The 25460-nt window shown below is 45.7% G+C and overlaps 1 protein-coding gene across 1 annotated transcript; it reads left to right on the forward strand.

Moving 5' to 3' along the window:
- The first annotated feature begins 953 nt into the window (after positions 1-953).
- Positions 954-22228, forward strand: LIX1L (limb and CNS expressed 1 like). The gene is made up of 6 exons (XM_048828308.2): positions 954-1284; positions 7777-7940; positions 9075-9215; positions 13507-13602; positions 16337-16414; positions 16629-22228. Exons 1-6 carry the CDS (start codon positions 999-1001, stop codon positions 16869-16871), a joined length of 1008 nt encoding a protein of 335 aa, XP_048684265.1. The 5' UTR covers positions 954-998; the 3' UTR covers positions 16872-22228.
- The last annotated feature ends 3232 nt before the right edge of the window (positions 22229-25460 follow it).

Here is a 25460-nt window from a genome sequence, read left to right on the forward strand (position 1 = left end):
CAGCTCACTTCATCGGATGTCTGATTTGTGTCCATTTATTCTTTTACGTAGAGACTGTTCAGTTTGACCAATGTACATGGCAGAGGGGCATTGCTGGCACATGATGGCATATATCACATTGGTAGACGTGCAGGTGAACGAGCCTCTGATAGTGCGGCTGATGTGACTAGGCCCTATGATGGTGTCCCCTGAATAGATATGTGGGCACAGTTGGCAACGGGCTTTGTTGCAAGGTCAGGCTCCTGGGTTAGCGGTTCTGTTGTGTGGTTGCTGGTGATTATTTGCTTCAGGTTGGGGGGCCGCCTGTGGGCAAGGACCCGCCTGTCTCCCAAGGTCCGTGAGAGTGATGGGTGGTCCCTCAGGATAGGTTGTAGATCCCTGATGATGCGCGAGAGGTTCTGGTTGGGGGCTGAAGGTGAGGGCCAGTGGGGTTCTGTTACTTTCTTTGTTGGGCCTGTCCTGTAGTAGGTGACTTCTGGGTAACTCTCCTGGCTCTGTCAATCTTTTTTTCAGTGAGGCGTAATTTAATTGGCTAGATTTTTTCGTTCCCCGCCCACTTTCATCCAGCCAGGCAGCTGGTTGGGCAACCAGAGAAGTCCCCGCCCCCTCAATTGATCATCTGCCTCTTGATTCGTTCCCTCCTCAGTCATCGTCAGCGATACGGGCGGTGATTGGGTATATCGCCTTCAAACCCCGCCCTCTCTTGGGAACACTCTTTTTTGATTCGGCCACCCTCTCTCCTTCTTCGTCCCCGGGCTGACGAGCTCTGATTGGACAGCTCACTTTCAGTCCCCGCCCTCTCCTGTGGGACTCGGCTCTGTGATTGGGCAAATTGCCTCTAACCCTCCGCCTCTTCCCGGGGGTTCTGCGCTGCGATTGGCTTCTCCGTCCTGTAGGGCCCGCCTACCCCTCACCCCGCCTGGTGAGTGGCAGCCCTGGGGCGGCGCCCCCCCCTCGGCTCAGTCGGGGCAGGGTACGGAGGCCGACCGGCGGCGGCGATGATGATGGAGGCGGTGCGCGCCCAGCGGCTGCAGCCCGGGGTGGGGACGCTGCGCTCCCTGCGCCCCGGCGTGACCGGGGCCCCCGCGGTGGCCGCCTCGGCCCCTCCGCCCCCCGCTCCGCCCCCGCTGCCGGCGGCGCCTCCGGGGCTGGGGCTGCCGCCGCCTCCGGGGCTGCCGGGCCCGGGGGCCTCGCCGGGCGGAGCGGGGCCCCCGGCCGTGCTGCGCGAGGCGGTGGAGGCGGTGGTGCGCAGCTTCGCCAAGCACACGCAGGGCTACGGCCGAGGTGAGTGAGGGGAGCCGGGGGGGCCGGCACCCGCCGTGCGAGACCCCCCCCCCCACCCCACAGCCCGGGCGGGCAGGGCCCTGGCACGTAGCGCTACCGCCGGGCGGGGGGGACACCCCCTCCCCCGCCACACCCACCGGCCATGGAGACCCTGCCTCAGGGCTCAGCTGGGGCGGGGAGGTCTCTGCTGCGGCGAGTGGGACTCCCCATCTGAGGTCTCCCCCAATCCTGGGGGGCTGGGACCGCTCCCGCCCCCCCACACACACACTGGGGGATCCCCAGTCCCATCACAGGGATCGGGGAAGTGGATCCCCTGCCCCACACTGCAGGGCCCCCCTTGTCTGTGGGGACTGGGTCCCCCCCAAGCAGTGTGACTGTTGGAGTGAGGGGGGGGGAGCTGGGAGACCCCCCCCCCCACTCCGCTGTCCTTTCCGAGTGGGGACTCCCTGTACTCGGGGGGTATAGTAAAGGTGAGGACGGAGACCTGCTACTCCATCCTGACTTCTAACTGGGGGCTCCTGGGGATCCCTTTACACTCAGGGATGTATGTGGCAGAGGCAAACCAGGGGATTGGGAGTGACCAGAAGACATTGCTAATGTGTCGGCTCTTCTCTTATAGGTTTCAGAGGAACAGCCATGTTAGTCTGTATTCGCAAAAAGAAAAGGAGTACTTGTGGCACCTTAGAGACTAACCAATTTATTTGAGCATGAGCTTTCATGAGCTCACGAAAGCTCATGCTCAAATAAATTGGTTAGTCTCTAAGGTGCCACAAGTACTCCTTTTCTTCTCTTATAGTGTCTCTCTTTTTAAAAAAAACTTTCTCTTGTTACCCTGATCTTAGGGGTCACTTATAAGGGAGAGCTCTGGTGGCAAACCGCTGATCATTCTGTTTCACCTCCTGTAGTTGATAGTACTTCGCATCATGTCAGTTGCACACTTTCCCCCTGCTTGGTCCTCGGTTTTCATCTGGGGTTTGCCTGGGTGCCCAATCTGAGACACCTAAAAGGGCCTATGTTTCACACCGTGCTGAGCCATGTGCTGTCTGAAAATCAAGTCCCTTTAATGTGTGTCAGGTTGGTCAATTGAAATCACCAGTCTTTGAAAACTTAGGCTCGGAAAACATAGGTAAATGTCAATATAAGACTGGCGGGGGGCAGGAGTGTTGGAGGTGTGGGGGTGTTGTGTTAGGTGTAGGATCTGAAACAGTTCTTTACTGTGTTTGAAGATAAGTAGGTTTCAGACTCATGGTGCTTCTGTAACTTGCCTGCGTAAATGTACACCAGTTACTAATCTCCCTGTCAGAGGAGAAAGGTTTTGTTTGACAGCTCTGTGTGTGTGTGTGTTGGTTGGGTCCTGAGCATGTGTATGAGACCTTTACTCCCTGGTTAGTGCCCAACAAAAGGCTCTTTCACACCCACAGGCAGCTATGAAGGGTGTTTTGCTGGGCATACCGATGGTTTCCTTTCTTCCCACCCCCACACATGCATTCTAAGTGACTGTATTTTCCATGAGATCCCTCTCCCTGCTCAGCTTACCTGCAGCTGCAGGTGATGCTGTTACCACAACAGTGAGTGGAAGAAGTGACTAGCTCCTTGGACTGTGTGTCTGCGCTAGAGTGGGCTGCTTTGGAAGTGTTAACTACACCACACCCCATCCTGAGGTCTCCAAGTATTGCCTCAGATGCTCCCAATTCATATGAGAGCACTTCAGGGAAGCCTCAGATCTGAGTGTCCTGCACATCCCATCTGGTCCTCTTAAGACACGTGGAAGCAGTAAAGATGATTAAACTTCAGTCTTTACTGGCACAAAGGTGGAAAGTATCCGTCTCCCCACCCATCTGGAGATGCTCTGCAACTGTTTTGAGTTCCCGAGTTCCGGTTATGACGGCAGGTCCAGTAGATGCAGTTGTACACATCCTAAATGCTTGGCAGACGTTATTTGACTTGAATGCAATGGAACTGCTGCTCTTCTGGCTCAGAAGCATTTCAGCACCATGTGGAATCACTTACTCTTCCTTATTTAATATGCGAGTCAGATGTGCTATCATGTACACAATACAGGGACCAGGGTCTACGCTCCAAGGCAATAAACAATTGATGTGACTGATGGCCAAAGCACTCTATCTATGTGTGACTGGGCTACATCTCTTCGTATCCTGGCTTTAAGTAGCAAAGCTAAGTGGGAACTGCTGCTTTTCTACTGGTTAAGTTTGGAAAAGGGAGAAACGCTTTTGCTCCCTGCAGTGTTCTGTAGATTCAGTGCTTTTATCTGGATGGGGTGCATGTGTGCTTGGCATTTCCCGTTCCCCCATGGACGACGGTCATAAATGCTGAAAAGTGTTTTGATTGGACCTCTTGCTGCTGGTGTCCGTGTTAGAGCTTGTTGACCCAGTGTCTGCTGTTCTCAAATATGTTAAAATTCCTTTGGCTAAATACTGGTGTCTTGTATGCAAGATGGAAGTTGATACATCATCTGCCTCACAGCCCCTCTGTTCTCTCAAATCCTTTCTCAAATCCCAACAATCTTCTTCCTTTTTCATTTCAAGACTCTTGTATCTTCTCAAACCCCAAGTGCTCTGCTTTGCTTCACATTCTCATTTACACTATAAACTCTTCTGGGTGTGGGAACATGTCCTGAGGATGTAAAGAGCCATGTATGTGCTCTATCACTACTAGTGCAATAGACTGTTAGGGCACTTTAAATACTAAAATAAACCTGGCAACCTCCTGGTGACATCCCTGGTTAGAGATAGGGAAACTGAGGCATAGATCGAAAACAGCCCTCCAGGGTCCTACAGCAAGTCCTAACTTGTTCCCTTGCTCTAATCACTACATGTCATTTCCACAGTAAATTAATGTACCATTTGATTCAGTTGGCCCTTTCTCCCAGTCAAGCAGAGTCTCAAATGACTACTTTTCCTGTAGTATTCTGGCTGCCACTAGGAATCTTCAAAAAGCTGATCTTAATTACACTTTTCAGTGGTGAACCTACTCATCAGATGTTATGAGCAGGGCTGGGCCTCCTCAAAACAGTTTTAATGGAAAATTGGACAACTCAGTATTCAACAACTTCAGTTGTTTCTCAAAGGGTCACAGCCAAAATACACATCCAGCTTCTGGCTTGCAACACAGATGTTATTTTACATCCTCTTTGGATCAGAACCTCCAGCCCTCTTTCCTTGTGGCTTCTGATTTTTCCCATCTCCCCACTTCTACCGTTAATTCACATGTCAGCAGCAGAACTCTGAATGCTAGGAATCCACCCGTTTCAAGCACGGCCTCTTTGGGAGGATGGGAGTGAATCAGTGATACATTTTGAGAGGTCTAGTCAGGCAAAGAGCTGATGCTTGCTACCCAGAACAAATGCAAGATGGAAGTTGTCTCCCTGCAGAATCTGTATGCAGCTGTGAACAAATGCCCTTTGCCTCTGACTGACTGAAAGATCACTCCACTGGCTAAGCACTTATTACCTGATAAATATGCATGGTGGAGTGGCCTTTATAGCGCTATTCAGCCGTAACTATGTTGAAAGGGAAAAGACAGATAGGAATATTCTCTATGCATATTCAAGAAATACCATAAGTCTCCTAATTTGCTCTGATATGATTCTTTTTTTTTAAATGTCTTTTTTCCCTATTCACAGCAACCAGGCTTGCTGGGTTTCTCTTTCAGTTTTTTCTTGTTTAACTCTCTTCTCTCTTTTTAAATTGACCCCATTCTCTGTTGGGCTGGAAGCATTAATTTCAGTCCTTGAGAGAGAACCTCTTGGATACTCCTCAGCTGCCAGACCTAATGCTCCAGTTGCTAACAAAGTACCCTGCAAAACAAATAAGCAGTGTGCAACATAGAAAGGAGCTTGTCTCACACTGAAAATTTAAGTCCCATGCACTAGCTAAACAGTGTCTCCTTGTTACCTCCACTTAAGCGCTCGGCATCCAGTTCCTTGTCTTAACTAAATTAACAAACTTTTTATTGTTTTGAATGTTCATAATAACAAAGGGGGGGGTGATTTCAGCCTTTTCATGCTGCTTGATGTAGCTTAGTTTCAGTTTTTCATTTGTGAAGTTGCTGGTATTTGGTCAGAGCTGCAAAGATTCAGTTGCCCTATGCCAAATGGGGTGTCAAACTGTTTGTTGAATAAGGCATATAGGCTCTGGCTCCCCGTGGGGGATTATATGCACAATTTATCTTGTCAATAGAAAGGGAATCTGCTTGCCTATGTTTGAATTCCATGCTCAGGCTGGTGTGCTGTAGCGCTGGCCAGGAACCACATAGATTGTGCACGTTTCCCTGTGAATCTCAAGTTTAAAACTACCCCCATGTTGTGTGTTTAAGGAAAAATCCATACCCCAACCTTGCAAGTGATCAAAGCCAAGTGCTTGTTATTAACTAACTCCCTGAAACATTGCATCTGAGGCAGGCGGGTAAAATGTTCTAGTGAGAAACTTGTGGTAACTATCTTGTTGGTTCCATTCTACAGGGAGCTAATTAAACTAATAACCTTAGAGGCAATAAGATAAAGCTAGTTCTCTTATCCTGAAAACTGCACAGATGAAAACCTAAAGTGTTACTTACAGTACAGTGTGTGGGCTAATAAAATGTTTAGCAGGATAGCTTGAAGTACCTAGCGTGCTACTCTTGTGTGTCATCAAACTGATCTTCCGTCGTGTCGCTTTCTGTAAGCAGGGGAGTCATCTTGCTGGTTTTGTCTTTCTGTAAAAGAAACTGGAATAACTCTCTAGCAGGATTCCACATGGAAGGGCATATTGTGTTCTAACTCTTCTTTCCAGTAGCATTCTTTTGTTCGCAAAATGTTACTCTAATTCATTTTGTACATTGCTTCATTTCAAAGTGATAACTGAGGTTGGAAAAGGCCCAGAGAAGGGTAATGAAGATGGGTTAGGAGAGGATTTTCCTAGAACTATATATCACAAAAACCTAGAATTATTTAGTGCAGAAAGTAGCTTAGAGGGAACTTTCAAATTTAAGATTTTGATGGAAGCTGTGGGATCCCTCCAGTGGCAGGAGGAATTGCTCTAATGTTAAGGTCAGATAAATGTAGAACAAATAAAAGGAAATGCTTCTTCCCTCACAGCACATGAAATTCAGAGCTGCAGGGAATCCTAGATAATGTTGATGACTAATGTTTGTAATTCCTGCACGTATACAAAGATAAGAGTAATTGAATCTCATGCTTCCTAACCTCTGTGGTGATAAGCTTGTGGCCAGGAGCAATCTTTCTGCCATGTGCATGCCTGCACAGTTAGTTGGGTGCATAGTGGGATTTTTGCCTTCTCTGAAGCATTGGGGTATTGTCCTCAGGTACAGACAGGATATCTGCTTGAATGTAGTATGGCAAATGTTCTACTTGTTTAAGGAACATCTAGAAGACTGGTAAAGACTGGCTCTTATCCTGAAAGGACCATAATTGCCAAAGTAAGCCAGGGTTAAAGCTTTGGATTCTGGTTTCCTGACATGAATGGAAAAAAAACACACTTCTATTAAAAATGATATTCCTGGCTTTAGTATGTGATTCACCATTCAATTATACCTCCTCCCATTCAGAAAGACAGTCATGATTTTTAAATGAGGCCTCTCCATTCTGCTCTGTGGTAGCAGACAGTTGATATAGCAGCAAAATGTTCCCACGCAAATGTCAGTGGAATTGGGTAAGGATTGATTTGGGCAGCCCACACCTTCTCTGAATGAGCCTTCTATGCAGCTCCATAAAACAGTGACCTTCTCAAACTGGACATTAAATGTCTAACTTAAAGGCAGGTGATTTTTATTGGGCATCTTAGTGCCAGGGCAGGTCAGTCAGGTTATTATTGGCTCTCATTAGCCCTGCCACCTGCCGCACAGTGCCACTTGAACACTACAGAATCTTTTGTGGTCTTAAATGTCTGAAGAATCACATCCAGTCCGATTCCTGACACTGAGAGCCCAGCTGATTGGCCCAAGCAAGGGACAAACACATCACTCCCAATGCAGACTGCCTTTAGGAAAAAGACATTTCTGATTTCTTCCCTCATTAACTCTGATCCCTTCTTTAAAATACTCTTCCAAGAGCTTTTCGGTCTTACCACCCTCCAACCCCACCAGCTCTCTCTGGGTGTGAGTGAGAGGAAAATTTCACTACCTAAAGCCTTGCCTTTTAACTCACTGTATGTTTAGACTGTTGTGTCTCAAGATTAGAACCTGGGTCTAGTGGTGCTGAGCACCTATAATTCTGCTTGAAGTTGACCATTCTCAGAATTGGACTGTTAGCTCCATGGGAGGGACACTGCTGTCGTATTGGTACAGCGCAATGTGTGCGAATGTGCAAATGACTCTCCATTTCTGTAGACCAGCAGTCACAAGTGTGAGCAGTAAAACCAGTTTCTCAGGCTCAGTTTCCTGCGCTCGATTTTTGCGGTATGAAAAGACCATTTCTCTCTCTGATATCCGTCCTTAACTTTTTTTTTTTTTTCCCCCTGACTTCTATATCTTCAGTGAACGTTGTGGAAGCTCTTCAGGAGTTCTGGCAGATGAAGCAGTCACGTGGTGCTGATCTGAAAAACGGAGCCCTGGTGGTGTATGAGATGGTCCCTTCCAACAGCCCCCCTTATGTCTGCTATGTCACCTTGCCTGGGGGGAGCTGCTTTGGCAGCTTCCAGGTAGGACCACCTGGCTACAGAGACTTGAGTGGCTCTAGATACACAGCTCATTCTCTATAGAGCTGACTGGGGGGAGTCTATCAATTCCCTCAAATCCCCATTCTTAATGGAATCAAAATTCCTCGATGTGAGGGGTGGGTGCTGGAGACTTTCTGGAAGCCCCAAAACACAGATGGATCCAGACCCATAGTAGAGGGATAAATCCAACCCAACTTAGTTCTGCATGGTAAGTGCAGTGGTTGTCTGTCTTTAGCTTGAGATTTGCTGTAGATACGTTACCCCAGGATTACATAGTCCCTACACTCACTGCAGGGAATTAATAGGGTTTCTGCAAATAGTGAGGTCGCATACATGGCATCTAAGGCAATTGGCAAGTATTAGTCTAACTTTTGTTTAGCAATATTTGCTTTAAGTTAAATGCCTTATTCGTCATAGGGTTAAGTAGCTGAGTACAGTTAGTGTGAATTCTAGAGACAACGAACTTCAATAGAGTTGCAGTCCCTATTACAGCTCTGATTTCGACCCAGTGTCTCTTCCCAAGATGCTCAGAAAAGTTTGGCAGCCAAACTAATAAGGCTTGATCAATAACCGCTGCCTTTCCTTTGTTACAAAGGAAAAGGTCCAATCCAAATTCTTAACCAGAAAGATTAAAGTCCAAAAATCACACAGGGTCCTGATTGCATTTCGGGTTCCTTTACTGCAGTGGCTTAAGGCAGAGTTATGCTCTAGTCTTGGTTTGAGGAAGGCATCCAAAAGAAACAAATTCCAGCAGCTGAGCTGCCTCCCCATCCTGCAGAGCAGCCCTCGTGTTTAGAGAAGGATGGCTGTGTTTGGGTTTTAAGATAATTAATTTTGTTGGCAATCCAGTTGGTGGTATTTCCATGTCCACATAGTATGTGCTGACTTCAGTTTCCAGTTTAATTTTTGCATTCAGTATGGCTGGGCTTGCTGTGGTTTAAAATACACTCCTAATGACTTCAGGATGTCTGGGGAAAATAGCTTTCCAGCACTCCACAACAACTGCCACCTAACAGCCATTTCATATATGCGGGGAGAACTTTGGAGTGTGTCGGCCTTAACTGATCTAAGCCGTCTCTGCTTTTCTGTTCTGATGACTTGTACGTCTGTCCCCAGTTCTGTCCGACCAAGGCGGAAGCCAGGAGGAGCGCTGCGAAGATTGCACTAATGAATTCTGTCTTTAATGAGCACCCCTCCCGGAGGATCACAGATGAGTTCATTGAGAAGAGTGTCTCGGAAGCCTTGGCGTCTTTCAACGTAAGGGCTTTGAATGTCTTGACTGTTGCAGTTGGTAGGGACAGGCTGATTGGAAAGTTTCATAAATCTATGGGAAGGGAAATTTCTTTTGCATCTGGAAACCCTTATGGCAGGTTTTCCAGTGATTCTTGGAATGATATAGAAATACTAAAAATAAAAATAAACTCTTACTCTAATTCTTGTTTTCTCTCAAACTGGATTCAAACTCCCTTCTCCATCTATCCTCTCAGCCCTGCACTTGGGGTCAAATCTGCACCCAGTTAGATCAGCAGACTTACTTTGGACTGGTATATCGGAGAGCAGCATTTAGCCCTTAATGTTTTCAGCATGCCCACTGTTGAGGACCTGTTAACTCCAAACTTCTTCCACTTCCAGGAAAAGCACTTCACACCTTTTCCTACAATTCCGGCCAAGTTTCTTTTAAATATAAAAATGTCTCTCTTGTATAGAACTGCTTTTATGTGAGCTAAAATGAAAGACTGGCTTGCTTCAATGCCTGCCCATGTCTGGTACTACCAGTAACCCAAGAAAGGTTGGCTAGATAGTCTCATTTTTTTCTTGCAGAAGATATAGGTATAACAACTTGCTGGAGTATAGTGGTTCCATGTGGTATTTACTTGGAATGCCTGCAGGATGAGATTGTCAAAGGATCCGAAGGGAACAAGGCACCAACTCCATTGACTTTCAAGGGAATTTGTGCTCTAAATCCCTTAGAGCTTTTGAAAATCTTCCCCTATAATTCATGGTAATAGGGCTTGATGACACAAAAATGGAGTATGCGATTTAAAAACCAGGAGCATTTTATTACATGGTTACTTCTCTGCCATAAATGTTCTAATCAATGTAATGTTTCCACCTATCTGGGATCCTGTGTACTTTTATAGGGGTAGTCTCTGAAAAACACGACTAACTAGGCCAGAAAGCATCAAAAACGTTTCTCTAAGTGCATCCGGGGGCGGGGAAATATTGATAGGACTTTACAAGGCACTGCCTCCTTCAAAATGTAATAGTTAATCGCACCTTGCTGTTTCAAAAAAGGTGTCTGACTTCCTGGTGCCCACCGGGCCTGGAACAAGATCAGCTCCTTTCCGTTACTGAGCCTACAGTGTTCAAGCCTGATGAACTCTTGGGGTGTGGAGCTTCTCTGATCAGCCTGTTATTGTGTGCAGCCTCATTATTTGAGCCAGATGCATTACAAAGCTGTACCTATTTAAATACTTGGTGGTAAGAAGTGGAAGGTTGGACATATGACCAGGGAAGAGTATAAAAATATTGCTCGGGCATGTAGGAATGTTATCAGGAGGGCCAAATCGCACCTGGAGCTGCAGCTAGCCAGAGATGTCAAGAGTAACAAGAAGGGTTTCTTCAGGTATGTTGGCAACAAGAAGAAAGCCAAGGAATGTGTGGGCCCCTTACTGAATGAGGGAGGCAACCTAGTGACAGAGGATGTGGAAAAAGCTAATGTACTCAATGCTTTTTTTGCCTCTGTTTTCACTAACAAGGTCAGCTCCCAGACTGCTACGCTGGGCATCACAAAATGGGGAAGAGATGGACAGCCCTCTGTGGAGATAGAGGTGGTTAGGGACTATTTAGAAAAGCTGGACGTGCACAAGTCCATGGGGCCGGACGAGTTGCATCCGAGAGTGCTGAAGGAACTGGCGGCTGTGATTGCAGAGCCATTGGCCATTATCTTTGAAAACTCGTGGCGAACCGGGGAAGTCCCGGATGACTGGAAAAAGGCTAATGTAGTGCCAATCTTTAAAAAAGGGAAGAAGGAGGATCCTGGGAACTACAGGCCAGTCAGCCTCACTTCAGTCCCTGGAAAAATCATGGAGCAGGTCCTCAAAGAATCAATCCTGAAGCACTTGCATGAGAGGAAAGTGATCAGGAACAGTCAGCATGGATTCACCAAGGGAAGGTCATGTCTGACTAATCTAATCGCCTTCTATGATGAGATTACTGGTTCTGTGGATGAAGGGAAAGCAGTGGATGTATTGTTTCTTGACTTTAGCAAAGCTTTTGACACGGTCTCCCACAGTATTCTTGTCAGCAAGTTAAGGAAGTATGGGCTGGATGAATGCACTACAAGGTGGGTAGAAAGCTGGCTAGATTGTCGGGCTCAACGGGTAGTTATCAATGGCTCCATGTCTAGTTGGCAGCCGGTATCAAGTGGAGTGCCCCAAGGGTCGGTCCTGGGGCCGGTTTTGTTCAATATCTTCATAAATGATCTGGAGGATGGTGTGGATTGCACTCTCAGCAAATTTGCGGATGATACTAAACTGGGAGGAGTGGTAGATACGCTGGAGGGGAGGGATAGGATACAGAAGGACCTAGACAAATTGGAGGATTGGGCCAAAAGAAATCTGATGAGGTTCAATAAGGATAAGTGCAGGGTCCTGCACTTAGGACGGAAGAACCCAATGCACAGCTACAGACTAGGGACCGAATGGCTAGGCAGCAGTTCTGCGGAAAAGGACCTAGGGGTGACAGTGGACGAGAAGCTGGATATGAGTCAGCAGTGTGCCCTTGTTGCCAAGAAGGCCAATGGCATTTTGGGATGTATAAGTAGGGGCATAGCGAGCAGATCGAGGGACGTGATCGTTCCCCTCTATTCGACATTGGTGAGGCCTCATCTGGAGTACTGTGTCCAGTTTTGGGCCCCACACTTCAAGAAGGATGTGGATAAATTGGAGAGAGTCCAGCGAAGGGCAACAAAAATGATTAGGGGTCTGGAACACATGAGTTATGAGGAGAGGCTGAGGGAGCTGGGATTGTTTAGCCTGCAGAAGAGAAGAATGAGGGGGGATTTGATAGCTGCTTTCAACTACCTGAAAGGGGGTTCCAAAGAGGATGGCTCTAGACTGTTCTCAATGGTATCAGATGACAGAACAAGGAGTAATGGTCTCAAGTTGTAGTGGGGGAGGTTTAGATTGGATATTAGGAAAAACTTTTTCACTAAGAGGGTGGTGAAACACTGGAATGCGTTACCTAGGGAGGTGGTAGAATCTCCTTCCTTAGAGGTTTTTAAGGTCAGGCTTGACAAAGCCCTGGCTGAGATGATTTAACTGGGAATTGGTCCTGCTTCGAGCAGGGGGTTGGACTAGATGACCTTCTGGGGTCCCTTCCAACCCTTATATTCTATGATTCTATGGTAGGCATGTTAAACTTCCTAGTGCCAAAATCATACTTTGTCAGAATGAGTTTTTACTGTGCATTCAGACAGCACCTAATGGAACCCAAACTACTGTGTGAACCTTGAAACAATCTTACAATCCTAAATGTTATTGAAAGATAGCATCTGATCATATAAATGTAGGACTGGAAGGGACTTGGGAGTCAAATTCAGCCCCCTGTCTTGTGCCAAGAGCATGAAACAGTTTGCATTGAAATCCAGGTCAAAATTTGCAGAGATCCTGTAGGGGGCTGGCTAATATGCTAGTCAACAAGTACAAGATACAACAGGCATGCAAGTGTGTGACCTCTGATACCTTATCAACTACTGAAGCTAGGAAAATACTGCCGTGAATTTCTTGGAAAGCTGGTATTGCCGGACTTCAGTGATGATCCTGGTGGTCCAAAAGACGTTGAAATGGTCACTGGTTCCTCACACTAGATAAAATTGGAGGCTTTTGAGAACGGGTTGGAGAAGGGATGGTCTAGATCTACTTAATCCTGCCTCAGCACAAGGGCATGGACTAAATGGCCTTTTGAGTTCTCTTCCACCCCTACATTTCTATGATTCATGAAAATATAAGCCATCATAGTTCACACACTAGACAGAAGTCTGTGGAAGTATGCATGAGGAAATCTGCCCAGAGCATCAGGTCACAGATATTAGATTTTCTGGATATTCCTTGATTCCCTGCTCAAATCTCAGGTTTCATGTTGTGTCCACCTGAATCCAGTTAATTCCAAAGCACCTCTGAGCACTTGTCGTCTAGATATGGCTGCTGTAAAGTATCATAATGTTTCTCCAAGATGGAGACAAGTCATCGGCTTTTGTCTTGTCCTGATAGCTTCTGTCTTGGGACATTTCCTCGCAAGAGCACACTGTTTAGTGGAAGTTGGAGGAATTCAAAATCTCTTCCATGTTTGTAGAATCTGTGAAACATTCAAGGTGGTTAAAGTTTGCCTCATCAGAGTACAAACAAACAGTCTGTGGAGCCTGAAAATGTCTCTTGACTAATAGCAGCAGAGCCATGTGGGAACATGGCTTAGCAGCATGCCAAGCTGGGTGGTTGCCCTTTTCTGTTTAGAGGTTGTAATTCTTTAATATTACTCTTTGTTGCAGGGTAATAGAGAAGAAGCCGATAACCCGAATACTGGAATTGGTGCTTTCCGTTTTATGCTGGAATCCAACAAGGGAAAATCAATGTTAGAGTTTCAGGTACTATCCATAACTTGATTCCCCACTCCAGTCTTGATTAAAGTGGGTTTTTAAAAAAAATCTTCTAGTTACATCATTCAGTGCTACAGAATGTACTAGGTCTGTGCATTCAGAAGGCACGTGCTGCTATGTTTTTTGTATTGCTATACGCTTACTGCTAGATAGGAGCTCCAGCCACAGAATCCAGACCAGGATTTTTCAAGCCTTCGAAAGTTCAAGGATATTTGGATTATGCAGGGTTCTGTTTTGGGCTCCCCTCTGATTAAAACATCTCTTGAGATGCTCGCATAGACCAGTATTATGGAAGGGGTTGTGCATGCATCATGTGATCTAGTGCCTTCAGTACTGGAATATGTGGGTAATGCAAGAAGCAACATGGTCTAGTGGTTCGAGGACTAGGAGTTCTGGGTTCTATTCCCAGCTCTTCCACTGATTTGCTGTGTGACCTTGGGCAAGTCATTTCACCTGTTATCATTTTCCCCTCTCTGTGAAAGTAAGTGGGCTAGCTATTCCCATTTTAAAGCGTCTGAAGGTATTTGGATGACAGGCACTATAAGTGTATAGAACTAGGCATTCTGAAGTCTTGAAATCATTGAGATCATCTTAGTTGGTTACCTTAGGTACATCTGCACTGGCAGGTGGAATCTCCAGCTCCGGTAGATGTGTGTGCATGCTAGCTGCGATTGACTCAACATGCTAAGAATAGCTGTGTAGCCACAGTGGCACTGGTTGGTCAGGCTAGCTGCCCGAGTACATACCTAGGGTCTCTGTCGGGACTGTAGCTTGTCCCACTGTCGTGGCTACGCTGCTATGTGCTAGCTCAATCGGAGCTAGTATAACGTACATCGCCTGAGCTGGGAATTACATCTCCAGCTCCAGTGTAGACATCCCCTCACCTCATAGTTAGACCTTTACACTGCAGTTCGGAGTGACAACTGATTAGACGGTGCTTTGGGAGCCAGGGTTTTATTCCCTGCCATTGGGAGGGAGGCTTGTCTAATGGCTAGAGCATCGGGCACACAGAATTCAGACTCTGTTCCCAATTCCGCATCTGACTTGCTTCCACATGTACCCTTCTCTGTTTGATGGGGGCATCTGCTTCTCGGGTATTCCGAGGTTTCATTGTTTTTCAAGTGGTTTGAGATCCTTGGGGGGAAGGCCCTTTATGGAAGTACAGATATTACTGTCACCGGAAACTTGAAACAGGGACTTTGCACACTCCCCACTAGTAGCTGATTTGTCCAGATTCAGGAATTTGATTCTTAGAAGGGGAGAAATAGACCCTACTTTCAGTTGCCAGATGCTCAGAGGAGCTTGGCTGCTTCATGCATGTAGGCAGGCGCCTTAAGCTCGTAACTTAGTTTTTTATTTGGAACTCTCTGCTGTAGGCAAACTTTCTTGACACTGACTTTTTGCCCTGCTGCTCTCCCTTCAATGGTAACATTCCGTAGGCGGAGGTTAGAAGTGTTTATATTAATAGCCCTGTTTACAGAAACTGACGCCACATCCTGTATATTCCTCTGGTTGCATTGTCTGTGGGAAGTCTGTTTTTTTTGTGGGAGTTTATGGAATGAGGTTTGTGTGGCCATCAGAGAAACGTTTGCCCAGTTTCCATTACAACCGAGATCTGCTCTATCACCAACCAGCGTCTGGTGCAATAGCTCCGGGGATGAAAACCGGCATAGAGAAGCACAAACAACGGATGTTACGGCACAAGAGGTATCCCAAAGGATCAGCAGTCTGAAGGATCTTTCCCATCCCATCATTGGGAGTGGTCTTCTGTCTAGCTATGCAAGGCATGGGCATTGCCCTTGGCTGATATCCCGTACAATAACATATGTCCTTTTTAAATAGTTGTTCTATGAATGGCCCTTTTCATCTCTCTGTACTGTAGGACTTTATCAGCATGGCCTCAACTTTAAGTAAGCCAGCTGTGATCACTAATTTATTTATATTGCCGTAGTGCTGAAGGGTCCTATCAGAGTCTAGAGTCCAAGTGGTAGGTGCTCTACAAACCCATAACACAGTCCCTGCCCTGTGAAGCTTATAATCTAAGTAACGGTAATGGCTTCTAGCCTGTTTCGCTCAAGGAGCTCAAAGCACTTCACAAACTTTTCCTGAAGCTTCAGTTCCCTGTGAGGTGATTAACTTATGGATGAGGGAAAAGATCTAGAAAGATGAAGCCACTTGCCCAAGGTTGCAGATAAGAGAATAGAACCAGTCTGTAAATACCACATGGTGAGCTGGAAATATAACCCTGGAATCCTGGCTCCCTGTCCTCTCCTCTAACCACTAAGCCCTCCCTGCTGTGGGCTTAGTAACTAGATGAGCAAAAATGTAAGTGGAAGGAAGGAGTAATTCACTCCTATGTATCTTCCCCACCTTGGTCTGTCTTCTAATAATAGTCCGTACCTCTTACCAGCTGTAGCCCTAGCACTTCTTAGCTGCTGATCTCTAAGCACTTTACAGAGGAGGTCAGTATCATTATCCTTATTTTACAGAGGGGGAAACTGAGGCACCAGGAGGTGAAATGACTTGCCCAAGGTTTCAGTAGATCTCCTGTGTCCCAGTCCAGTGCCCTCCCCACTAGGGAACACTGCCTCCTGAGGGCTCTATGTTACAGAAAGCTGGCTTTCAGCTGTATGCGAGAGAAGCCTTTTGCCTGTGTACATTCATTGCCGTCCTTCTGTTGACACTCTTGCCCTTCGAAGCTGACTGCCATTTCCCCTTGCAGGAGCTGATGACCGTCTTCCAGCTGTTGCATTGGAATGGCAGCCTCAAAGCCATGCGAGAGAGGCAATGCTCACGACAGGTAAGGCCGGCCTGGGCAGTGGTTGAGTGCTGCTTTGGCAACAGCACTGGAGGTGCCTAAGGGATTCTTGGACCTTTTGCTTCGGTGCTCATCCAGACCCGTCATTCATTTCCCATCATGCTGTTGTGTGCAGCTGAGCCAGATGCTACTAACCAATGCGCGTGTTCTTAGTGACTCGCCATTCATAAGCTCCCGTCATATTTCTTCCCCCTAGGAGGTGCTGGCTCACTATTCGCACCGTGCTCTGGATGATGACATAAGGAACCAGATGGCCATGGACTGGGTGAACAGGGAGCAGAACACCCCAGGAGCCCTTTCCAGAGAGCTGTCCTCGACAGAGAGGGAGCTGGATGAAGCCCGACTGGCTGGGAAAGAGCTGCGTTTCCACAAGGAGAAGAAAGACATCCTGATGCTGGCAGCTGGCCAGCTGGGGAGCATGCACTCCTCCAACTGCTAGACTCTGCACGCAAACTGTCCAGCTTCCCCATGCATACTAACAATTCCACATTGAAGGGATCTGTACCGTATCACTTAGGGCATATAGCTGCCTCTTTTTCCAGAGTCGTGGCCCATTTGCACATTTTTTTAAGAAGATGTTTTTAAAAGTTTCTGTACAAATTTTTACACTTAGTACTAGCCTTTCGATTACTTTTCAGCTTTCTATCTGCTAAAGAATTCCTTCTCTTTAAAAGTGCATTTAAAAAAAAAAAAATGCAGCCTTTCAGTGTTAAGACCTCCGTCCGACCCAGGTACCGTACAGATGACCGTATTCAATGGAAATGTAGCAATTCCCCAGGGAGATCTGGATTTGAAGAGATCCAGAAGGCATGTTACGCAGAACTGCCTTTTCTCCTGCTTCTGGTCAAACCCCTCTGCCTTTTGAAAAGCACAGCATCTAGCAATATGTTCTGCTCTTTGTGCTAGAATTCATGCTCCAGTGGAGAACACCTCAAAGCACATGCATGGAGTTTCGGATCTGGGATTTTGATTTGCGCCATTATAGAAATGTGGGGTCAGTCTTCAAGAGTGCCATCTGCATCTGAGATCAGATTTAAAACTCCACAAAGTGTTACGGGATGGGGTGTTTGTATCTGTTTTTTGCTTTGGTCTTTTCTCTCTTGTACAGAAAGAGTCAGCTGGTGACGTACGTTCAAACTGCTTCCTTAATACCAAATTAGAAGACGCTGGTGGTGGTTAAGGGATTGGCTTTGGTATTAAGGAATTGGGCTCAGCTTTTTAATTAAATCTGTACTAGAGAGAGCTCCGAGCCGTAAGAGCTCTGTAGTCCCCCTCTTGAATCCCCTTTGAACTTTTATGGGACGTGACCCTAGCCTGCGTGGGTGGATAAGCTTGGAATGACGTTCCATGGGCTGATTAGTAGGTGGTGCTATGAAGTGGACAGTACACTTTCCTAGAAGTCAAGCATCTTCATAAGTTAGTCTCATCTTGGTTGGCTGGGGACGCCAGAGTTCTGAGGCTATCCTACCGCTGTCTGGTGTCATGCTGTTTGTCTCCATGCTAGCAACCTGGCTCTGGGTTGCTTTTGAACAGGATGTTGAACTAAACCTTTTTCAGGAAGACCTAAATAAACAGCTTGCCAGATATTTAGAACTGGCTAACAGAAACACTGGGGGAACTGTTCCAGGCATATCACCAAAGGCCCTGTGTTTACTACCTTGTTAACCAGAACTGTATTAACTTCTTGAAGCAGAACCTGGATCCAGCTGGTCCCCAGCAGTGGAAGGTCAGATCTTGATCCAAACCCTATGGTTCAGTCTCAACTACACTGTCTTTCTTTTGGCCAGCATAGAGAGATCTGAACCAAATTATAAACAGGGCTGCACCTAGTCTATAGCACACTAACTAGTTTATAATATAGGTCAGATCTCTCTTCAGGTTGCTAAGAACAGTCTCCCTACATGGTTTTACTCCCTAAAATGTTTAGATTACCCATGCAAAATAGATAACAGTAGGCTGCAAAGGGCTGCATTTAATCTCCACTTTGGAACTGCTCTGTTTGTTATAATGTTGCTTGAACAAAAGATTCCTGAAATGTAAATCTATATATGCACTATTTTTTTTAAACTGATAGAGCCCTGCACTTAGTATAAATATTAGCCCTGTAGTGCAAGTAGCTTAAAATCATCCTTTCAAATACCCAGATGTTTATATCGTTCAGATTTATGGCAGGGGGTGGGGGAATTGCTGGCTTCAGAACAGCAGCACAAAAGGGAAACCCAATCAAGAGACAAAAACTGCATTCCCAACTCCTCTCTAGGGTCTGCTTGTCCCAGTGATTGACATTGAGCTTTCCTAACAGGCTAGGCACTCAGTTGTGAACTGTTTCTTAGTTACCTAACTGCCCTAAGAGGGTTGAAAGAAATCTACGGGGGTTTATCCAATCTGCCCAAGTAGAAACCTCATGTTCAGAAATAGTTTGTGTATGTCTGTGTCATGGACAGAAAAACTGCAGCTTTGTGGAGATGGGGCAGCTGCAAGCACTGTTTTTATCAGGCCATATTTACCGAAGATGTAGTCAAAGCACAACCATACAACTATCTGATCGTTGGCTTCTACACAGTTGTTGGAGGGGACAGGGGGAAGGAAGGGGTTGTTAACACCTTGGGCACCTCTTCTTATCAGCCCTCAAATGATTCCAGTCTGATAAATTCTCCTGTGCACATAAATGCCACTGCAATGCAAGCCAGGGATTAATTGCTCTGGTCACAAACTGAAAACATTTCATTGCTTGCACCAGGGAAAAATGGAAAGTCATTCCAGCCCAGACCATCCAAGTCCCTGGATTTCTGATCTTTGTGCATCTCTGTGACAAATCTAATGGGCATTAGGGAGCCCATGTTTCATATTTTGCTGTGGGGCCTTAGCCCAAACTTGCACTTTGATCAAAGATCCAGATCCATTTGATTCTGCTGAGTTAAAACTGAATATTAATGCACAAAAACAAAATCGTAGTTTGTAATATTCCCAGTAGGAAGTCCTACTCTGTAGTGTTTCCTGTTCATGGCAATAACTCTTTGGTCTGATCTCTCAGATCATAACTACCAAACCTTTTTACCTTTTATCTAGTGATTTGTAGATTTTGTAAGCCTGCTGTGCAAGGCATTTATTTGAAAGGATGTGGAACTCTTTAATCTCACATCCTGCTTTGTGGGGGCTTGCTAGTGTCTGATGAGTTTTGTAAAGGAAAAGTTACAGTATTGGGCCATTACTAGCAAAGTCTGAATCTATTTTTGTGGTGACATAAATGACACAGGGATTGATGGAGCTGGAAGCCATGGTACAGAAAGTATCTGTTAGCTACGCCCACACTGTAATGGTACCAGTTTTAAGCTTGATCGTAGGCCAGTCATCCAAGGCCTTTGTCATTTTAGAGTCTTCCTTTACAAAGTAGGATGTTTTTTAAAACATCCACGTGGTACATTTTCTATACTATTTGATTTGCAACATGTAGTGTGCAATGCAATAGATTTGCTTGTAATTCACACAAAATGTCAATCACTATCTCTTGGCTTATGAGCCTTTTCCTCTAGTCAGCATTGAAGAGGCAGGAGGCCTCAGGTGGTGGGGAGGGAAGGGGGGTAACAGTTGAGCACTTTGTACAGTATTTCATATCCTCGATTCACTAGAGTAGTTCAAGTTAAACAGCCAGCTAGAGCACAAGTCTCCTAGCCAATGCAGTCTAACAAAGCAATGATTTGCTGGTGCACAAAATAATCTTCCTCATAACCCGTGAAAGCCTTTTCAGTGTATAATCCAGAAGAGCTGATAGGATCTCTTGTGGGATCTTCAGTCGAAGGCTGTCTTTTAAAAAAATGTATTCTGCCGCTTTGGGATCTTTGTGGATCTCTTCTCGTGTTGGCTCTTGGTGTCTCACTAACTGAGACTGGTCTCTGAGGTCCCACTCCGAGAGCAGGAGTCTGCCACCTCTCAACCCCGCTCCATCTTTCAAAAGAAGCCTCTTGCAGAGGATGTTTCAACTAGTAGAATGTGGATATTGAAGCAATGTTATCACAAGAGGGAGCTCAAGAAGAAACTGCATTATTCTTAGGCCTTCTAGTGCTGTAGTCCAGTCCTAACAAGCCTATGTCTGATGGTTTTATATGTGTATATATATTTTTATATGCAGCCTTTTTACCTGATAGTATTAATGTTTAATGCATTTATAAACTTGATTTGTAAATGGTATTTTTAGTTCTTGGGGTGGTTTTTTTTTGCAGGTTGGTTTCTTGGTTTCTGGACCGTTACTGAGACGCTTCATGCTGTTTCTAGAGAAAGGAAATGATTGAGTCTTAACTTTCTTCTAACATTTCCACTTGTGTGTAGAGTTAAAGTAAGTAATGTGACACTGACTTGTCTAAGAACCTAATCCTGCAAATGCTTAAGGCCTCGAGAGAGGTGGTGTTCACAGCATTGGAACCCGAAGTGTGTATCTCCAGAAATGTTACTTCCAGGGATGCTTCCTGAGTTGGACACCTTCCTCCCACATTGCTTGGTGCAGGGCAGAATCTGGACCTAGACTTCAGTTCATCTGTTTTGGATTTATTTTTTTTAAATGGCTTACCTGAATTAGTGTTAACCTTACTGTCTGACACAGGGTGGTGCTGCAGAAGTCAAATCGCATTAGAAATTTCCTCACTTATCCAGACATAGGCTGAGTTCCCTTTGACAGCTGAATAATCACTCTTCCCCTTCTGAAGTCTGGTACTTCAGCTCCCAGCAAGCACAGGAAGCTTCTTAGGGTCTGTCTGCTCCCCATTTCAGTGCTAATTTTGGACCTTTTCAAGATGTATTTATTTGCTTATGGGAGACCTTAATGGTTCTCCACTAAAACCAGAAACCCTTACTCTACTCAAATCATCAGCACAGTGTTATACTCTGAATAATAGGGGATACGTTTCAGATGCTTTTTGGTGCCATTAAAAAATTGCAAGCAACCCTTTGAAACAAACATAAGGATTACATGGTTTCTGTGCTCAAAAGCTAATTCTCTTTAATGGGATTTCTTTGCAGTAGGAGAGGCATATAAAGACTTCATACATAGTACTTTGTTTAAAGGATGATATGTTCGCGTATATCAGCCTTGTCAAATTCTACTCATCCATTCACATGGTGAATCTTCTTCCAGGCGAGTTAAACATCCCTAGTTTAACCAAGGTAAGGAAAGTTTGGGAAGGTCTGGGCAGGCTCTCACTTTCATGACCGTTGTGGAGGCAGTTTTTTATATTTATATAATAAAATCTGTCTTTATAAGTAGAGCCACACCAGAGGATTTACCTGTTTCTGCTAAGCTAGCAGTCTGTCTAATACTGTGACCTAGCTAGAGCTCTGGCATCTCATTTGCAGACACTCCAAGAGCTGATGCAGAGCTATGGGATGTTGCCTCGTGCCTTTTTCTACTGGAGTTAGAGAAGAGGGTTTCCTGGGCAGGACCCAGTATAGCTTTATTATAAATAGCAACAAGTGTCTGTGAGTGTCTTTCCTGTGTCCCTACTCCCGCTCCCCGCCTTCTAATCACAAGTTGTCTTGAAATCTCTATCCTTCATGAGCTTCAAGGGGGAATTTGGCTTTTGATCTGATCCGTAGTACTAGCATTATTAATATCCTGGCTTCCTAAGCATCCAGTGTCTCTTCTTTCCTGCCTTCATGCTGTATATTCCAAATCAAACACTACAGTAAGATAAATCACCTTTCACATGTTGTCTCTGCCTTTTGTTCCATTGTATCATATAATGTTCAGTACTTCACGTGTTTTGTATGTATAATTTTATACAATAAAATTGATTTTTTTGAGGAGCTGGTTTCTCTCTTTCCTAGGGAGGGATGGTGGATTGACATTCTCTTCAGTGAGAATTTGGTCTAGATTTCCCTCCCCCCCCTGCCCCCCCATCAGATGCACCATTTGCAGCTGCAGTGCATGCGTATGAAAGATAGCTTGAGTGTCTGCCATTTCCACCCCAAAGTGTACAAAGATCTGCGGACTGCTGGCTTCTTAACCGGCATTTCCCCTGCTCCACTTTAGTAACCAACTAAAGACAGACTAGCCATGGGGGTAGGAAAGACTAAATATTCCAGTCTTCCTTCTGCCTGGTTTACGGGCTGTTACTCTGGGGTCTAAGCCAGGCTGGCTTGAGCTGGAACAATTGTCAGCAGAAGCACCTGAACTGCTGGGCTTTCGTTTAAAACACTAAATGTTGCAGAAGGAATGGCTTCCCTGCAGCTAAAGGGGGACAGTGATGGAGAGAACACCTGTCAGCCCTGTGCTACCTCCAGCCGCCCTGAGCACCTTTCCTGCTGCTGTTTATGCTCCCTGCTGGGTGCTCAGGGCATCTGAAGCCTCTTGGAATAACTCCCTTGTCCCCCTTGGCTGCTTGCTAATGAGTCCCTGCTGGCTGGAGTATCTGCAGGGTGTCTGATTGTATCAATTCAAACAGCATTTCTTCTGACCCATCTTTCCTGGTGCAGAGCCTCTGAGCCCTGTTAATGTCACACAGGCTCTGCCTTGCCATTACATTGCTAGCTGGCAGGCGCAGGCCAGATCCCGCAGCTGCCATGTCGCACCTTCTTTACAGAAGGGCCTTTCCACAATGGGGAGTCGGATGGCTGCAGTAAATCCACCCCCTCAAGGCACTCACTGTAGGTAGGCTGCCAGAAGAATTCTGCTGTCACCCTATCTTGTCTACACCAGGGTTTAGGATGGCTTAACTATGCTTAACCCCCTAAGCAATGTACACCTATGCTTTCAGATGTAGACCAGACCTAAGTCTTACTGCCTCATATCCCAGTCACTTGTAAATCAAAAGCAGCTGTCTTCTGGTTCTAGCACTCAGCTTGGACACAGTCAGTAGGGCTTGCATTGAAGGATGAAGGCCTGCTCTTGGTGTTGCTAAACCAGCCTTGGTGTAAATCTTTCTGAAAAGAGAATGTTTGCTTTGCATTGCCCTCACTGGCATTGTTCAGTTAGAATTGGGGAGTGGCGAGTTAGCTAGCTATCTCCAGACCACTTCCTCTCTTCTTTCCCCTCACCCTGCTTCACAAGGACTTTCTGCACAGTACTATATTCTGTTTAAATGGACCAGAACAGGATCAGCTACCCTAATCAGTGGGTACATAAAACCAAATTTTGCAAAGGGTAACTTAACTTTTGTATTTCTATTGCTCTGACCATTCTCCATGAATTAGAAATAATTCTTGGTAAGGGCTGTCATGCTTGTTCCTACTCTGAGTATCTTCCAAGTGCTTTAAAAACACTAACCACCTGCATTGTGGGCTAGGCAGGTATTAGCGCAAGCTTTACAGATGGGGAAACTGAGGCATGGAGGCGTTAAGGGATGGATCTAAGAGAATTCAGATCTCCTAACTGCTCATGCAATGCCCTGTCTCCTGCCACATGCAGTGTAAAGGGAGAGCAGGCAAGAAGCTTTGGCTGAGGGAGGAAGCTTAAAAGAAAGCAACTCCTTGGCCTAAATTGAATAAGGAGAAATGGGTTTCTTCTTTATCTGTGACTGCATATGGGGGTAGCATATTCCATTCATGAGGGTAGCTGCAGGGCCTAGCCTTCAGAGGAGCTTCGTAGACAGTTAGCGACTATAGCGTGGGCTGGGAGTATCTATACCAGATGCTGGAAACATTACCTTGGTTTAGTTTCCAAGTATGTGTTCTCTCTCCCAGTCTCATCGGCTGTTACTTTCTGCTTGTTGCTTCGTGCTGTGGCTGCATCATTTCAAGTCCACGGCCTTTGGGGATAACTTATTTAGAAAAACTTGAACAAAGCAGTTTTATGCTGCACTTACTTGGGGGTGGGAAGGAGGTAAAGTACCTTATTCCCTGATAACCAGAAACTTCTATGCCTAAACTCTGTACTGTTTTCTTTTCACTTCAACATTATCTTAATAAAATTATTAAATCTGTCACAACGTGCCTGCCTGCTGAAAAGGCAGGTGACAAGCCGCTCCAAGTGAGACATATGGTAAACCTCCACTCTTTAAAATAGGTGAAGTGGCAGCGTTTGATTCCCTAATGAGGCTTTGTTTTTAATCTGGAAAAAGGGGACAAGGCTCATCCCACTGGCAGACACAGCATCTGCTGCACGTCGAGCAGAAGCTGTCCAAAACCACTTGGCCTTTGTGAGCTGTTTGAGAAACGATTGCAACTTGGCAGTCCCCTGTGTTAGGGATCAGAGGAGATCTCCATACGTGGCCGTTTCAGACAAGAGTTGAGACATGAAACTGGGCTAATGTACAATAGTGGGTGAAGTTTGCTTCACCTGTAAATGGCTGGTTTGAATTTAGTGAATGGCAGTAGTGATGTCATTGGATGGCTGTTTGCTGGCTTCTGTGGAATCAGTTGGGGGGGTCTCATCCTAGTTTCCCCCGAAAATGGTGTCCCTATCAGCAAAACTCTACTGCAATTAGCACTTAGTTGTTACCTCTGCCCATGCAGTGAATGGCTGGGGGAGATTGGACTTGATCAGAGAGGGATCCTCCAGGCCAGTGGTTCTCAGCCAGGGGTACGTAGAGGTCTTGTAGGGCATACATCAACTCATCTACATAAAAAGCATTGGCAAAGTCAGTACAAACTAAAATTTCATGCAGACGATGACTTGTTTATACAGCTGTATATACTACACACTGAAATGTAAGTACAATACAACGCACCCTCGCTAGAACGTGTGTCTATATAGCACGAATTTGCATATAACGTGGTCGCAGCCATGGATCCCAAATTTAATTAATGGCAGTTCATTTTAACACGGTACCACGCATGGATCCCAAATCCCTCATTCTAGCGAGGGTCCGGTATTTGTATTCCGATTGATTTATTTTATAATTAAGTGGTAAAAAATTGAGGAAGTCGGCAATTTTTCAGTACTAGTGAGCTGTGACACTTTTGTGTTTTTATGTCTGATTTTGTAAGCAAGTCATTTTTAAGTAAGGTGAAACTTGGGAGTGTGCAAGACAAATCAGACTCCTGAAAGGGGTACAGTCGTCTGGAAAGGCTGAGAGTCACTGCTCCAGGGAACGGGGGA

This window comes from Caretta caretta, chromosome 24, assembly GCF_965140235.1.
Source record: "Caretta caretta isolate rCarCar2 chromosome 24, rCarCar1.hap1, whole genome shotgun sequence".
Classification (NCBI taxonomy): domain Eukaryota; kingdom Metazoa; phylum Chordata; order Testudines; family Cheloniidae; genus Caretta; species Caretta caretta.